Here is a 15,875-nt window from a genome sequence, read left to right as displayed (position 1 = left end):
ACACCTCTGGCCATAGGGGCATTCCCCGTGACCCGCTGATGGGGGAGAGAAAAACCGGAGCTCATGACAGCCCCGCGTAGGGGTGCTCTTGGAAGAGCAATGAGAGGAAATCCAATGAAGGAAATCCCTTCCAAAGCCCTTGGACGAGCTGCAGGCTACACACTTGGGTCATCAACTTTGAGAAAAGAGAAAAATGACTGAATATTTATAGTCTCATGGGCTGAGGCAAGTGACTTAACAGCTTAGTCAGGGACCTGGAAGAAATAAGATTTAAGGATCAGGGACCCCGAGGCGGATCTAGTTAACTGCCACTGAACGCATGACCGGCCAATAACAGGGACCAACACTGAGCTCCGGATATGGTAGCGTCCATTCAGGTAACCAGCCAGCCACTTGGGCCAGTGGTAGGGCAATTTCGAACGGATAGGAGAGGAGGGGACTATGCGGAGAGGACTGACTATGTCGGTCAAGGCCTCTGAGCAGCGGTGGCAACGTCAGGGCCTCTAGTTAGTATTGTTGAGTTTCCCCTGAGTGATGATTACCTCAGTCTGCTAGGGCAACCATAACAAAATACTACAGACTTGGGGGCCTAAACCACAAAATTCATTTTCTCAAGGTTCTGGAGGCTGGAAGTCCAAGATCAAGGCGCGGGCAGGACTGGTTTCCTCCCGAGGCCTCTCCCCTTGGCTTGGAGATGGCCACCTTCTTGCGGCTGCTTCACATGGTTGTCCCTCTGTGCACACATGCCCCTGACACCTCTCTGTATGTCCTAATCACCTCTGCCACTAAGGACACCAGTCAGATGGGGTCAGGGCCACCCAATGGCCTCATTTTAACTTAATCACCGATCTAAAGGCATGGTCTCCAAATATAGGAGGAACACGATTTAGCCCATAACAGTGATCACCCAGAATCCTGGAGCAGCCATGCCTGGGTAGAGAGCACTTAGAATGACAATGCAAAACACAATGTCATCTGATCCTTCTACGATTATTGTAAAAGGAGAAGTTCTTTCTGGAAGGATAGACAAGGAAGTGTTTACAGTGAGTAAAGCTCCAGGATAGAGTGGGTTGAGGGAGAGGAGAGTATATATCTGTGCTTCACTCAATATCCTTCTGTGCTGGTGGAATATTACCCTGTTCGTGTATGACTTTTCCCTCAACATTTCATTACTGTAAAAATATTCAAATGCTTGAAATTTGAAATAACTGCATAAGCACCTACATATCTACCACCTAGTTTCAATAATTAACAGTTTGCTATGCTTGCCCTATCACCTGTCAGTCTACCCATCCTTCCATCCATCCAAGCATCTTATTTTTGATGCATTTCAAAGAAAATTGCAGATAGCAGTTCACTTTATCTTTCAACACTTCAGGCTTCATTTCATTAACTAGAGTTCAACATTTGCTTATGTTTTTTAACTTTAAGATAGAAGTTACATAGCCTGAAATGCACAAAGCTTTAAGTGTATCTATGTATCTTTTTTAATATCTGTTTCTTAATTTTTTTAAAAAAAAGAGTGCGGGTACTGGCCTCCATGATCCACTCTCAGTCAGCACTTACGGAGCCCCTCCTGTCTGCCCTGCAGTGTGGCAGTGTGCTGGGGCGACACAGTGTGACAAAGCTGCAGTTCCCATGAGCTCACCGTCCAGGGTGGGGCACAGACGATCAGCACATAAATGAATAAGGAAAAAGGATCATTGAAGGCTGTGATGGGGGCTCTGAAGGGCAGAAGGTGAGGGGATGTAATGGAGAGAGCTGGTGCTGTGGGTGGAGAGAGCAGGAAGAAAATGCAAGAAGGCCCAGAGGAGGGGCCGTGTGAGCAGATGCCTGAGTGGTAAGAAGATGCCCAGACACCTCCGAGCTCTGACACATCCTATCCCGGCTGTTTCCGGGGGCAAGCCTGCGGGTCTCCCTAGGCCTCCGTTCTCTCGCCTGTGTCACAGGGATGGTCCCACCGCTCCCTCGTGGGGCTGCGATGAGGATAAAAGGAGCGAGCTGCTGTGCGGCACTGCGGGGCCCTGCACGGGCGAGCATGCGCTGTGGCCGCCACTGCCTCTGTACTGCTAAATGCACCCGAGCCCCTACTGTGCGCAGCCTCCGCACTGCATGCGAGAACACAGGAAGGAGTCAGAACGGTGTCCTGTCTCAGGGGGTCTGAGTCTAGAGGATGAGCTCGTTACAGATCGGGGTGATCCGCGGTGCAGGAGAAACAGCTGGAGAGGACCTGCATGGCCCCAGGGAGGAAATGACTTCCTCTGAGTGAGACGTCCAGGAAGGTCATCTGTGGTGAGTCTAAAAGGACCATCGGGGGTGCCTGGCTCAGCCCTTAAGCATGTGCCTTTGGCTCAAGTCACGGTCCCAGGGTCCTGGGATCGAGCCCCACATCGGGCTCCCTGCTCAGCGGAGAGACTGCTTCTCCCTCTCCCACTCCCCCTGCTTGTGTTCCCTCTCTCATTGTGTCTCTCTCTGTCAAATAAATAAATAAAATCTTAAAAAAAAAAAAAAAGGCCATTGGGAAGTCATCAGATGAGCAAGGGCAGGAGCACATTCAGGCTGAAGAGGCAGCCATGTGAAAGCAGAGAAAACCGAACTGACCTGATGCATGCAGAAAAAGCACGTGCTCAGGTGAACGTAGTAGGAAAACGAAAGGGGAGGCTGGACCGAGAGGGGCCGGACCTTGGAGGACTCAGAGCTGAGGCTGAGAGCCGGCCTTTCTCCCAAGAGCCATACCCAGCCAGCGACACACTTTAGGAAGAGACGGCGTCGACACGCTCCCCAGAAAGACTGAAAGTGAAAGGACAGACGACACCACGTGCTGGTGCCACGATGGAGCTACCAGAACTCTCACACACTGCAGGCAGAAATGTAAATGGTACAAATGTTACAGGGAGGCTACCTTGCAGACAGAAAATTTGAGGGGGCCAGGCTGAACCCGTGGAGGCCAGCGAGGAGGCTGCTGCAACTGCCCCAGGCAAGAAGTGATGGGGCCAGAGGTGAGGCCAGGCCAAGCAGGGGAGAGCAGGGAGGCCAGAGACACCGTTGGTGGGGGGACTCAGGAGGCAAGAGGTGGAGAATGAGTGGAAATAGGTCAGAAGCCAGGCCCTCTGTGCAAGGAAACTCTGGAGTAGCCTCTCCCAGGAGCAAAAAATGCTGCAGGTACAGAGAAGCAGGTGGGGGGGGGGGGGGTGCATCCTGAATATCCCTTCCAGTTCAGTGATGCCCCCACCTTCAGGCAGGTCTGCTGGTTCACCTTTCCCCTCTCCTGGAGACTGGGTGACTAAGTGAGTAAATGTTAGCACAGGAACCTAATCCACGTGGGTGACTTCGAGTGAGGTGCCCGAAAGGTCCCCCTGCTCCCCTCCCGGGCCCCAGGAAGTAGAGATAAGCAAAAAGCAAAATAAGTGAAGGGGATTAAGAGGGACAAACTTACAGTTATAAAATAAATAAGTCACGGAGATAAAAGATACAGCAAAAGGAAAGTAGTCAATAATCTTGTAATAACTTTGTATGGTGAGAGATGATAACTACACTTGTGGTAAGCATTGTGTAATGTAAAAAAATGTTGAATCACTATGTTGTACACCTGAAACTGATATTCTATGTCAACTCTACTTTCATTTTTAAGAAGTGAAAAAAATGTCCCATAGAGGGGCGCCTGGGTGGCTCAGTCGGTTAAGCGTCTGCCTTCGGCTCAGGTCATGATCCCAGGGTCCTGGGATTGAGCCCCGCATCGGGCTCCCTGCTCCGCGGGAAGCCTGCTTCTCCCTCTCTCACTCCCCCTGCTTGTGTTCCCTCTCTCGCTGTGTCTCTCTCTGTCAAATAAATAAAACTTAAAAAAAAAAAAAAGTCCCATAGAAACGGTATTCATAATAATTCTGAACTGGAAACAGCTGAACAGGCGGGCGAAGGAATAAACAGGTGGCACACTCATACAGTCTTACTGCATCCGTAAAAAGGAATGGCCCGCCAACGGCTGCAATGGGTGGCTGAGTATCAGCAACGTTAGGCTGAGTGAGACACAGTAGAGGACACACTGTATGTTCCATTTACGTGAAGACCAAGGACAGACAAAAGTAAGCTAAGGTGGTTAAAAAAAAAAAAAATCAGAACCTACCCCCATGGGGGCTCAGGGGGAATTGGCTACAGGGCATAAGGGAACCTTTTGGGGTGATGGTGAAATTCTGTATCATGATAGCGGTTTGGGTTATACGGGTACATGTCGTTGTCAAATCTCAGTAAATGAAGACTTAAGATCTCTGCTTTTCGTTATATGCTGAAATGTTTTCCACTGCAGCCCACAGACTGGGAAGTCCCCAGGATCTCTTTAATGATTCCAGAGAGTTATCTGGCTAACGGTTGGTGCCACATCTGTTGGGCAATTTTGACAATCTAATCAAAAGTAATATTCCTACTGGGGCCCCTGGGTGGCTCAGTCGGTTACGCATCCAACTCTTGATTTCAGCTCAGGTCAGGATCTCAGGGTCATGAGATTGAGCCCCACATCAGGCTCTGCACTGGGCATGAGCCTGATTAAGATTCTCTCTCTCCCTCTCCTTCTGCTGCTCCCCCTCTGCTTACATGCTCTCTCTCTCACTCTCAAAAAAAAAGGTAATATTCCTATGTACTTAACGTTTTTCTGCTTCTTTCTGTGTGTGCACGGTTCCTTGAGGGCTGTGATAATCGGGGCAGAGACAGAAGGTACCCCTCAGTCTGGGCCGGTCTGTTCTGAATAGTCAGTTCCACTGTAATCTTCAGACCCTTCTAGCCCCCAGCTCCCTCGGTGATGTGATCACCAACCTTTCTGGAGACAAACCCAGGGAGCCAATCTTGGGGCTAGCACAGATGTGACACCCATTTCCCCACCAGCACACAACTTCGATCTTGTTGGGTTGAACTTGGGCATCATGGAGGTAGCAGCAGGTGTTGGATGAACCCAGGTGCTGGACGGCCAAAGAAAGGAACACCTTGGCCTTCCTCCTAACTGAAAGCCCACGCACAAACAAACAATGGACTCCAGGTAATGATATACGTGCTGAATTACTTAGTGGGAAAGGGACTGACACCAGCAACTTATGAAATGCATCAAACAAATAAGATGGATGGGCAGGATTTACATGGTGTTACCTGTAAAACTAACTTTGCTGGGGCACCTGGGTGGCTCAGTCAGTTAAGCGTCTGCCTTCTGCCTTCAGCTCAGGTCGTGATCCCAGGATCCTGGGATCGAGCCCCACTTCGGGCTCTGCTCAGTGGGAAGCCTGCTTCTCCCTCTCCCTCTGCCACTCCCCCTGCTTGTGCTCTCTCTCTCTCAAATAAATAAATAAAATCTTAAAAAAAAAAAAGAAAGAAGAGAAAACTTTCATAAGAAAATGTTATGGGGAGGGAAGATGGGTCTGGCTATGGCTACCTTGCAGACAGAAAATATGAGGGGGCCAGGCCGAACCCGGGGAGGCCAGCGAGGAGGCTGCTGCAACTGCCCCAGGCAAGAAATGATGGGGCCAGAGGTGAGGCCAGGCCGTGCAGGGAGACCAGAGACACCATTGGTGGGGGGACTCAGGAGGCAAGAGGAGGCAGTGAAGAATGAGTGGAAATAGGCCAGAAGCCTATTTGTGCAAGGAAACTGTGGAATGGCCTCTCCCGGGAGCAAAAAAAATGCTGCAAACATTGTTCAAATGTACAGAGAAGCAGGGTGGGAAGCAGGTGGGGGGAGTGCATCCTGAATATCCCTTTCCCATTCAGTAATACCCCCACCTTCAGGCGGGTCTGCTGGTTCACCTTTCCCCTCTCCTGAAGACTGGGTGACTAAGTGAGTAAATGTTAGCACAGGAACCTAATCCATGTGGGTGACTTCGAGCGAGGTGACCGATGGGTCCTCCTGCTCTCCTCCCAGGCCCCAGGAAGTAGAGATAAGCAAAAAGCAAGACACTGTCAGTTCAGAGAGATTGTGAGTCCAGAAAAGGTGCAAAGATGTTCAAGAATTCACGTCGTTTGGCTTCTAGAGCCTCTCCTGGTACCAGTGGATATAACTGCCACATTGTAAGACATTTGTAATCTGGCTCGCCCACACTCAGAAAGCCCTCCAAAGCACTTCTTGATATGTGATCGATAGCTTGGTGCGGGTCTTCCAGAAGCTGGGCTGCCTCCCACACCATCAAAAGGAATGAGAAAGTCATTCACCTTCCTACTCTTTCTCAATCCTTCCAATACGAAGGGCTCAGCAGAATGCTAGAATGCCTTCAACACGTCTCCACCGGGCACTCTCTCCAGGTGCACTGAGCAGGCAGCATGGCGAGCCAGAGTTCAACGTGTTTGTTTGTTTTCACTGTGACTTTAGAAAAAAATATGTCGCCTCTCTGAAGGGGACTCATCCAAACCTTATCCGAAAAATGAGGATAAAACAGTGCCCACCTGCAGGCATCGGTGTGGGGTTAAATTATTAAACTGGTTAATAATGCAAGCAAAGAGTGCATGAGTGCTCAGTAAGCTTAACTATAGCCATTAATATCCTCTGTAGCCCTATCGTCGTGCTGTCACCTCCGATTTATGGGAAGCAGTGTTGCTTTTGCACTTTGGGTAGTGTTATACAATTTCATGTCAGAAATAGAAAATCAAACGTGATTCCACTTACCAAAATGCATGTTGAGTAGACAGGAATCGTAGGCCTTGGCAGATACTGCAACATGTGAAGGCAGATGCGGCAGGCAGGTGAGGACAGGACACGGACAACAGCCGTGTGGTAGATGGCGGCGGAAAGATGGAGCACAAGTTCGTTGTCAGATGGACCAGAGATCAGATCCGGGCCTCTTGTCCTGCTAGCTGTGTGACCTTGAGCAAGTCACCCCGCCTTCCTGCACCGCCATTTCCTTATCTGTCCAACGAGGGGAGTAGTAGTGATCGGCTGGCTGGAGGCGCAGCCTGGCAGGGCGTGAGCACTCAGAAATGGGAGGGCCATGCCTGTTCTATACCTCAGGCAGCCCCTCCTTCCATATATAATTAGGCCCCCAAGTTGTGTCCAAGGTCAAACATGTGAAATGTGGAAGCTGAACAAGGTGAGAGTGGCCTGGGGTGCATGTGCGCCTGCGTGTACGTGTGTGCGTGTACGTGTGTGCGTACGCGTGCGCGTGCGTGCGCGCGTGCGTGCGCGCGGTGTTGACAGAGGGCCTCGAGTTCCCAGGACACTAAAGCCGCTCAAACCCTCACGATGCTTTGGTGGTAGAGTTCCAGCATTTATTTTTTATTCTCTGTCCTCGCGGCTGAGACAAGTGAGCGCTGTGTTTTTTACATTTCCTTGTCCGTTTCTGGCTCACGCTCTTTCTCCTCAGGAGAATGTGAGCCCCGGGAAGGCAGGGGGGCACTCTGTTTGCTCCCTGCTATGCCCAGAGCACCCAGAATTGTGCCCACACACAGAGGATGTGTAATACAATTAGCTGCCGGCCAACTGACCTGCTGGCTGACTGCGTCTGTCTGTCCCGCCAGTCCTGCGCCAGTAAAGAGAGGGAGTCAGGAAGAAATATTGAGGACAGACCCCTAAACTGCACAGCCCCCTTCCCCCCCAGCAAGTCTTCAGCTGCAAGTGTAGGCGCCTCCCGGGGTCTGCCCCACCCTCCTGACCTGGCCACCCGAGACTCTGTCTCCGACGATGACCACTTGGGGAAAGAAAGGCTGAACCTCTGAGCCCCCCAAAGTGAGGCTCCCCTTTTGCATACTCAGCTGCTCCCGGAGGTCTGATTCAGGGCCCCCATCTCCCAGGCGAACCCTCATTTTCCAGCCTCCCCTCCCCACACACACACACACAGCCAGACCCTGTTGCTAAGGACAGATGGAAATTCCAAAGGACAGTTCTCATAACATTCCCCAGCTTGTAGAACCACTCGGTTTTTCTTTTATCCAGGTATAGCTACACAGTGTGCATAATAACGACTACAATAATCATAATAGAAAGCTTCGTGTTAAGAGCGCCCTCGCGCGGCCCTGGCTCTGCTTGAAGTAAGCGCTCGTCAAGCTGTCTCAGCTCAGCTTCCCAGCGGCACTGCGACGGGGCGGGCGGGGCGGGGGGGGGGAGTTAACAGGGGGCTAGAGCAGGGCCTGGAAAGGGACTGAGCGCTGATATGGTCTGCAGGGAGGGTGCCTTTCAACGTCCACAGCTGAGCCAAGCTCGGTGCCGAGGGCAGGGCCCCTCTGGCCACACGCACATTGGGCCGAGGCCACACGTGTGTAGTGGGGTATCACCTCTCAAAGCGCCAACACCTGCGCTCTCCACAGGGCTCCCCCAGCGCCCTCCTGGGCCTCTGAGGTGGCACACAAGAGATGGACAAAGTCAGAGGGAAGAGGACAGAAAAAAGAGACAAAGACATACAGAAACCAACTTGGGTGTGTGTGAGAGAGAGAGGGAAGCCCCAGGACAGCTGGGGCCAGGGTGTTCAGACAAGCAGGGTCCCAGAGGCCTGATTTCAGAGCGCAGACCAGACTGGGCCCCTGCCTGAGGTTGGCTCCACTGCAGCCTGCGGCATGCTGGGGCGTGCCAAGGGGCTACCAGGACCCCAGCCCCACTTCACCTCCACCCGATGGTCAGGTTTCTGGTGCAAATGGCCCCAGCCCACTTCCCTGCCACCTACTCTCTGTTCCATCGTTTAGATGAGCCCCCAAACTCACCCTCCAAAACCCACCTCTTTCTTTTCTTCTCCTCCCAGAAAGCTCTCCTCTCCTAGCCCTCATTCTCAGCCTCTTACTCTTCTCCCTGAAGCCCAGATCAAATGTCACCCTTTCCATGAAGGCTTCTCTGATCTACCCTCCTTCCCAGTTAAATAGCACATGCCCTCTGGGCTATTGGCAACTCTCCCACACTAGGTGGGTGTGGACCCCCATTGCAGCGCCAATCACCTACCTGCTCTACCATTTGACGCCCTTTGCCTGTGTCCCACTCTCGGCCCTGATGACAAGCTCTGGGCTGACCTCCATCACAACACTTGCCACAGCGGGCCTGGGTTCACCTCACTTACGGCACTATCATCATGGGCTGCCCCTTCTTAGAGCACTGACCAACATCTAGCTGACCTCCACCCTATCCCATGCTGCCAGAGTCAGTGGGGGGGGGGGGTGGAGGGTGAATCATTGTGCTTGGCCCTCTGCCTGCGTTGACCCTGATCATGACCCAAAGCCTGACCTCTCTGTCCCTCTAGGACACACACACAACCCCCACCTTGACTGTGAGCCCTACAAGGGCAGGGCATATCTGCTCTTTGTCTCCCCCAGAGAGCTAGATGTCTGGCTTAGCCAGTGCATGTTTGCACTGAATCTAACCTATTCCTGTCCCACAAAAGAGGGATTATGCTCAGGAGGCTGCGGTGGCAGTTCCGGGACCAGCATGACTGGGCTTTTGTTGCAGAAGTGCCCTCTCTGCCCATTTGCCGGCCAGCCTGCACCCTGCTTCCCTGGAAGCCTGTGCAGCGGGGCCTGTGGGCGGCCCTGGGAAAGGAGTCCAGCGCTCTCCATAACCTTGTTCTCTGCCCAACCTTTATTTACTCATTTTCAAGCCATTTCATGGGGCTGTTTGCTGATCAAAAAATGCCTTCAGTGTAAAAATTTTTTAATTCTGCAAACACAAAGAAAATGGTACAAGTCACCTATGATGACACTTCCAAGAACTAAGCATTGTTCCCCTTTTGGTGAGTTTCCTTCCAGTATTTTTTCTAGACGAAAAAAAAAAATTTTTTTTTTCTTAAAAATAGAAGAAACTTTCCTTTTTTCACTTGCTAAGAGCCTTCAGTTTCTCTACATTATTTTGTGACAGCTGCCTGGTGGCCCACAATTTATTTGATGAGTCCCCTGTTGCTGGACATTTAAGCTTGGTCCCACCTTAGGCCTGTTATACAGAATGCTGTCCTTGAGGACTCCAATGGCCATTTCTAAGCAACAGAATTGGCACCAGAGGTGAAATCTTTCTGCCATTCTGGTGGCATCTTTGGTGCCAACAAAAGCCTTTTTAAATCGAGGGCCTGAGCCCACCTAAGTGAATTCTTCAAGGAGGCTTCCTTCTTGTCTTCTGAGAGAGTAAAAGTCCTCCGGATTTTCACCTGTCCAGCATGTCCTCAGAGACTCACAGGACCATGGACTTCTCAGAAAAGGATGCCCCTGTCCCAGCTGCAGGTGATGGGGTGGGCTGGGACAAAGGAGCAGGTCATAGACACCACAATCAGAACTGAGTTCAAATCCTGACTCCACCTTTCATGGCTGTGGGACCTTGGACACATTACTTCCCTTCTTCAAGAACCCCATGCATCTTGGGGCGCCTGGGTGGCTCAGTCGTTAAGCTCCTGCCTTCGGCTCAGGTCATGATCCCAGGGTCCTGGGATCGAGCCCCACATTGCGCTCCCTGCTCGGCAGGAGGCCTGCTTCTCCCTCTCCCACTCCCCCTGCTTGTGTTCCCTCTCTCGCTGTCTCTCTCTCTGTCAAATAAATAAATAAAATCTTAAAAAAAAAAAAAAAAGAACCCCATGCATCTGGAAAATGGGAGTGATCTTTTCTACTTTGACACTTTGCCATGTCTGTATGTCTGGTTTGATTTAACTCTCTGATTTCACACTTTCTCCCCACCCCTAACCAAGGCTTCTATGGACTGGCTTAGGGGAGGAGAGGCTCGTGCTCATATTCTCTCTCTCTCCCTCTCTCTCTCTCTCTCTCTCTCTCTCTCACACACACACACACACACACACACACACACACACACACACACACACCTTTTCCCTCTCTCTTTGGCTGCATCCAGGGATGGAGCACAGGCAGAAAGGAGAGGAAAAGGGGGCAGATTTCCCTTGGCTGATAATATTGCAAGATGGCTCTCTAGTCTCTGGGAAGCCAAATAATGTTTAGAGCTCTCTTGGGCACCCTCCTGGGGATTTTCAAACCTTCCTGCCAGGCCTCTCAAGCTGCAACCCCAGACGAGGGCAGAGCTCTTCCAATGGCTGACCACCCTGCGTGCCACCCCCAGCCTCTGGCTCTCTGGAAACCTTTCCTCACCTGCCCAGGAGAGGGTGTTGCAAAGGACTTAAACCAGCGCCAGACCAGATCCCTGTCCTGCAGGGTCTTTGGAAAAACATACACACAAGCTTTGACCCTGTTCAGAGCCATAATTTTCCTCAGAAGCAACTCTGCCCATTATGACTTCAGCTCATCAGCCTCTTTCTCTCAGGCAAAAGATAGAATCCAGTCCATTGTATGCCCCAACTCCAGAGGACATACCCCTCAAGCCCCTAAATGGTCCCTGGAAAGCCCCCTCCCGCTAGGCCCGCCGTAGGGGCAGACACCCCCGCTCTCATCACTGGGAGAGTGGGAGGAGGGACCACAGCTGTAGCCGTCTTGTCAGAAATATCTTCACAGGGGACCTGAGTGGCTCAGTCAGTTGGGTGTCTGACCTCACTCTTGATCTCAGCTCAGGTTTTGACCTCAGGGTCATGAGTTCAAGCCCCACATTGGGCTCTGCGCTGGGTGTGGAGCCTACTTAAAAAAAAAAAAAAAAAATCCTCACAGACCTTCCTTCTTTGCCCATGATCCTTTATCACCTTGATCTGGGTCAGAAACCTCCACATAGCAGTCCCGAGGGTGGTACAACTGGTTCTTGGCTATCTGCTTGCACTGTGGTCTGGCCCCTCTTCTTGGCATGATCTGTGGAACCGTGGTGCCTCAGACAACACTTGAGTTTTCAGATTGGAGTGCTAGGGAGGACCCCCATCCGTGGCTGTGAGAGAGAACAAGAAGAGCCCTTTTTTAGCAAGGGTGGCCAGGAAAGACCTTTCCAAAGAAGGGATACTGAAGCTGAGACTTGGTGAATGAGAAGGAGCCAAGCTGGGAGAAGACCACTCTCCTGGGAGAAGGCTCAGAACGTGCAAAGGCCCTGAGTAGGAGTGAGAGGAGAGAGGAGCAAAGTGATGAGAGATGAGGGCTGAAAGGGGGGCAGCAGCCAACCATGCAGGACCTTGTAAAACTTGCCTTTTCATGCAAGAGCCACAGGGGCCCTTGGAGGGTTTGTCACAAGCAGAGCTGTGACAAAGTCTGAGTCATGTTTCTAAAGTTAACTTGGGCTGTTGCGTGGAAAGTGGATTTTGGTAGGCGGGACTCAGGGTGGAAAGAGGGAGACCAGAGAGGAGACTGGAATGAATGAATGAAGGAAGGAAGGAATGAATACATGGATGGATTGACGGAATGCATGGATGGATGGATGGATAGAGTGGACATCTCTCAAGGCAGAAGAGGATCCAAACCCCTAAGAGAGTAAATAGTTGGTGCTTTGGGGGCCCCCAGGAGGGCACAAAGACATCAGGACAGAGTCAGGCAGCTTTATGCAGACCCTACCTTCTGAATTAAGCCTTAAAGATCAGTGATGTTAATATTCCAATAATAATGGTAGCATTTACCATTTACTGAGTTCTCTGACGTCCCAAGTATTTCACATTAGCTTATGTGACCCTCAAAACAGTCCTGTTTTATACCCGAGGAAACAGAGGCTCACAGAGAGAAAGCGATTTTCCCACCACCTCACAGTTGATGAACCCAAGAACAAGGATTGAACCACATCTGTCGGACTCCAGAGGCTACCCCCTGACCTGCTGCCCAGACAGGGCAAGATAGATGTTTCGGGGGAGTGATCCAGGCATTCCAGAAATAGGACACAGCACAAGCAAGGCCCTGGGTGCTGGAAAGATGTAAGGGTGGGACAAAAAGTCCCTCAGCAGCCTGATGGGGACAACTGAGGGACCCCGAGGACAGGGCTCCGCTGGCTCTGGGTTCCAAGGTGTGCCAGGCCAACAGAGAGCAGTTGTGCGTGTTGAGCCCAGCAAGTCAGGGCCAAGCGGCAGGAAGCAGGAGTTGGTGCAGGCCCAGGCCCTGGCACCGGGCTCAGATCTCCCACAGAGGGGCATTGTCCCCGGGCAGCAGACCCAACCAGCTGGGGAGCTCAGGAGGGGGCATTCGCCTCTCTGGAGACATGCCCAAGGGACCGGCAATTCCCTACCAGGAGGCCTCCCCGCTCCCCGCCGAGCATCTCATCTTCAGGCGTTTGGTACATTTTGTACACGTGGCAGGATGGCAAATGCTCTCACCTTTTTCCTTTTGACAACTCCAGGAAGGGGAGACTGACCAGGGCCAGGCCACACACTGAGGGGCCTCAGGGCACTCAGTGTCCCTCTTCTGTCGCACTGCATGTGGAGACAGGATTCAGCAATGGACCGCTCAGCTCTGAACCATAAGCGCAGCTTCTAGACTGGAGCAGAGCAGCAAGAATGACTCCCCAGATCATATCCGGAGGCCATGTTTGCCTCCCCCGCCCCCCTGGACACTGACCTGGAGTCACTGGGGGAAAGGACAGTGGGTGGTAAAGAGCTTATGGTTGGGACTAGACAGATTGGACCCAAGTCCCAGCTCTGGCAGCCCTGGCTGCGGGAGCTGGAGCGAGTCGGTCACCTCTCTGAGCCTCAGATGCCCTTGGGAACCCAGGGCTGCTGACACCACCTCTGAGTGACTTGTGCAGGTTAAAAGAGGCAAGGCTTGCACCCAGGTGGGGGGGTGATGGGGGTCCTGGGGGACCGCTCATTTGTTCCCTTGGTTCACAGTCATGCCTCATTACTCATTCGTTCCACGACTATTCAGAGATTCCGGAAGGCAGAGGCAAGGCCAAGTGGGTACTAATTATTGCAGAACGAATGACTAAAAGCACTTGCTAAGTGCTATGTGAGCACACACCTCAGTTCATGCTCTCCACAGCCTCTGAGGGAGCAGCTATGATTATCCCCATTTTACAGATGAGGACGTTGAGACCCAGAGAGGTGAAGTACTTTGCCCAGGATCACACAGCAAAGCGACCCAAATGGGATTCAAACCTATTCTCTGGAGGGAATTAATTAATGGAGATGTGTATCCTTGGATGCATTTAGGAATAAGCAATGGGCAAGGCTATCACTTCCTTCCCCCGGTTCAATTATCTGGACCTAACTATCATCATTACCTCTCTGCAAAGGCCCACGCTATTACAAGCAGTAATAACAACAGCAACAACCACTCACATTTATTGAGCACATACCCTGTGCTGGGACCTGTGCTCTAAGCACGTCCACCGTGTTCCTCTTAGCCCACTGGCAGGTAGGTGCTACCACTATTCCCATTTCACAGATGAAAAACCGAGACTTGGAAAGGTTAGGGAATGCATTGCCAGGGAATGTGCCCTAAGTCACACAGCATGCAAATGGTAGAGCTAGGACTTGGACCCAGACTGTCGCCAGGACCTTGTGCATCTGCCAAGCTGTAGAGACATCCCCAGATAGGTTTTGAAGTCCGAGTTCTGGTTTGAATCCTGGTTCCGCCATTTGCTGACCGTGCGAGGCGGGTTCCTCCATGGTAACGTTGGGATAATGATCCTGATTCTGGTGGGGATGAGTCTCCACTGACATGACCAACATAAGGCCCGGGGCGTCACATGCCATGTTGTAGGTGCTTAATACATCGTCACTGCTACCGTCCCCATCAGCGTCCCCCTGGGAGTGACTCTGTCCAGAAGGCAGGGAGCCCCTTCCACAGGCCACACTGTGCCCGCTCAGGCTCCTCTGCCACTTGCCCCCACGCCCCGCCCACCCCTCCTGCCGGCCCAGACCCTCCTTTCTCCCAACCCCAGGAAGCTGCCTCCAGGCAGGGATGTGGTTCACCAGAAGCAACAAATATTTACCTTGGAGACCTCAGCCCAGCCCAAGTCCTCCCCAAATGCAAAGGGTGACTTCCCAGACTGGGGTGTGCAGGATATAAGGCTAGACTTCCAGACCCACTGTCCAGATGAGGAGAGGAGCAGACTGAGGACTCCGGCGTGTCCAGGTAAAAGTGTAAGAAAGGGGCTGAAAGCCTAGGGCACCAGGAAGGTTCTAAGCTGGAGACACCTGTTGCAGTCAGGTCAAGAGCGAGACAGAGGCTTGGGCCTGAGGTAAGCGCCCTTAGTCCACTAGGACTCTCTGAGGTCAGGACCAGGGGTAGAGAGGCGCTCAGCCCCCTTCGCCCAGAAGACCAAAGAACAGTGATGAAGGAATTGGACTGGCTGAGTCTTTCCCTGACCTGATCCCAGTGACATAAACCCACCCTGCACACACCAATTGCTCTGGGCCCAGCCCATGCTGGCGTGATTCTGGGGACAAGGAAGAGTATCAGACTAACCTGGCCCTCAGGTTATTCCCAGTATGGGCCAGTGTGGTACATGCTGTGCTCAAGGAAAGACCAGGGACACTGTGGTAAAGGGCAGTCAGGTAAAGCTTCCTGGAAGAGGTGGCATGCCAGTTGAGAAGCCAAGCAGAAGTTGGCTGGACAAAGGAAGAGAGAAAGGCATCCCATTGGAAAGGGGACAGCATAAGCAAGGGCCAGGAGGTAAGATATGATGTGGTGATTGTGTATATGGTGCTTGGATTTGGGGAGGAGACACTTTTCCGCAGGAGGGGATGCTACCATTCCGTTGGCTCCCTGAGCAGCTCTGATCAGAGGACAGAGTGGTGTGCAAAGATAACGAAGGGCAAATAGGGTCAAGGTGCTTGAAAGAAAAAGACTATGGAGTGGGGGTGAGGGGCTTCCTGGGCAGAAGAGCAGGGCGCAGGGCACTACCTCTGTCTTCTGGCTTTGACTGCAAGGTGGTTCCTTCTGACCCCAGTATTAGTGATACTAACTGCCGTGATCATAATAATAGCTAACACTCATTGAGCTCCTGTGGCTCATTTAATCCTCCCCAGAACCCTGTGATATAAGTACTATAATTATCCCTTATTGTACAGATGGGAAAACTGAGGCTCAGAGAGCGTAAGTCATTTGCCCCAGATCACACAGCAAGTGGTAGAGGCAGGCCTCCAGCTCGG

The 15,875-nt window shown here is 51.9% G+C and overlaps 1 protein-coding gene across 2 annotated transcripts in view; it reads right to left on the bottom strand.

The window, feature by feature from the left end:
• Window positions 1-13,143: 13,143 nt before the first annotated feature.
• Window positions 13,144-15,875, bottom strand: part of CDK5RAP1 (CDK5 regulatory subunit associated protein 1) — a 115,674-nt gene continuing 112,942 nt past the window's right edge. For both annotated transcript variants that reach the window (XM_032419369.1, XM_032419368.1), the window contains one exon: window positions 13,144-13,258. In XM_032419369.1, the coding sequence (XP_032275260.1) occupies window positions 13,172-13,258 (87 nt within the window). In that variant the 3' untranslated portion in view covers window positions 13,144-13,171. The remainder of the gene's footprint in view (window positions 13,259-15,875) is intronic.

The sequence above is a fragment of the Phoca vitulina genome, unplaced genomic scaffold (genome assembly GCF_004348235.1).
Source record: "Phoca vitulina isolate PV1807 unplaced genomic scaffold, GSC_HSeal_1.0 scaffold22, whole genome shotgun sequence".
In the NCBI taxonomy this organism is placed as follows: Eukaryota; Metazoa; Chordata; class Mammalia; order Carnivora; family Phocidae; genus Phoca; species Phoca vitulina.
Note: the sequence above shows the minus strand (reverse complement) of the source record. Positions and strands in the feature narration are given on the sequence as shown.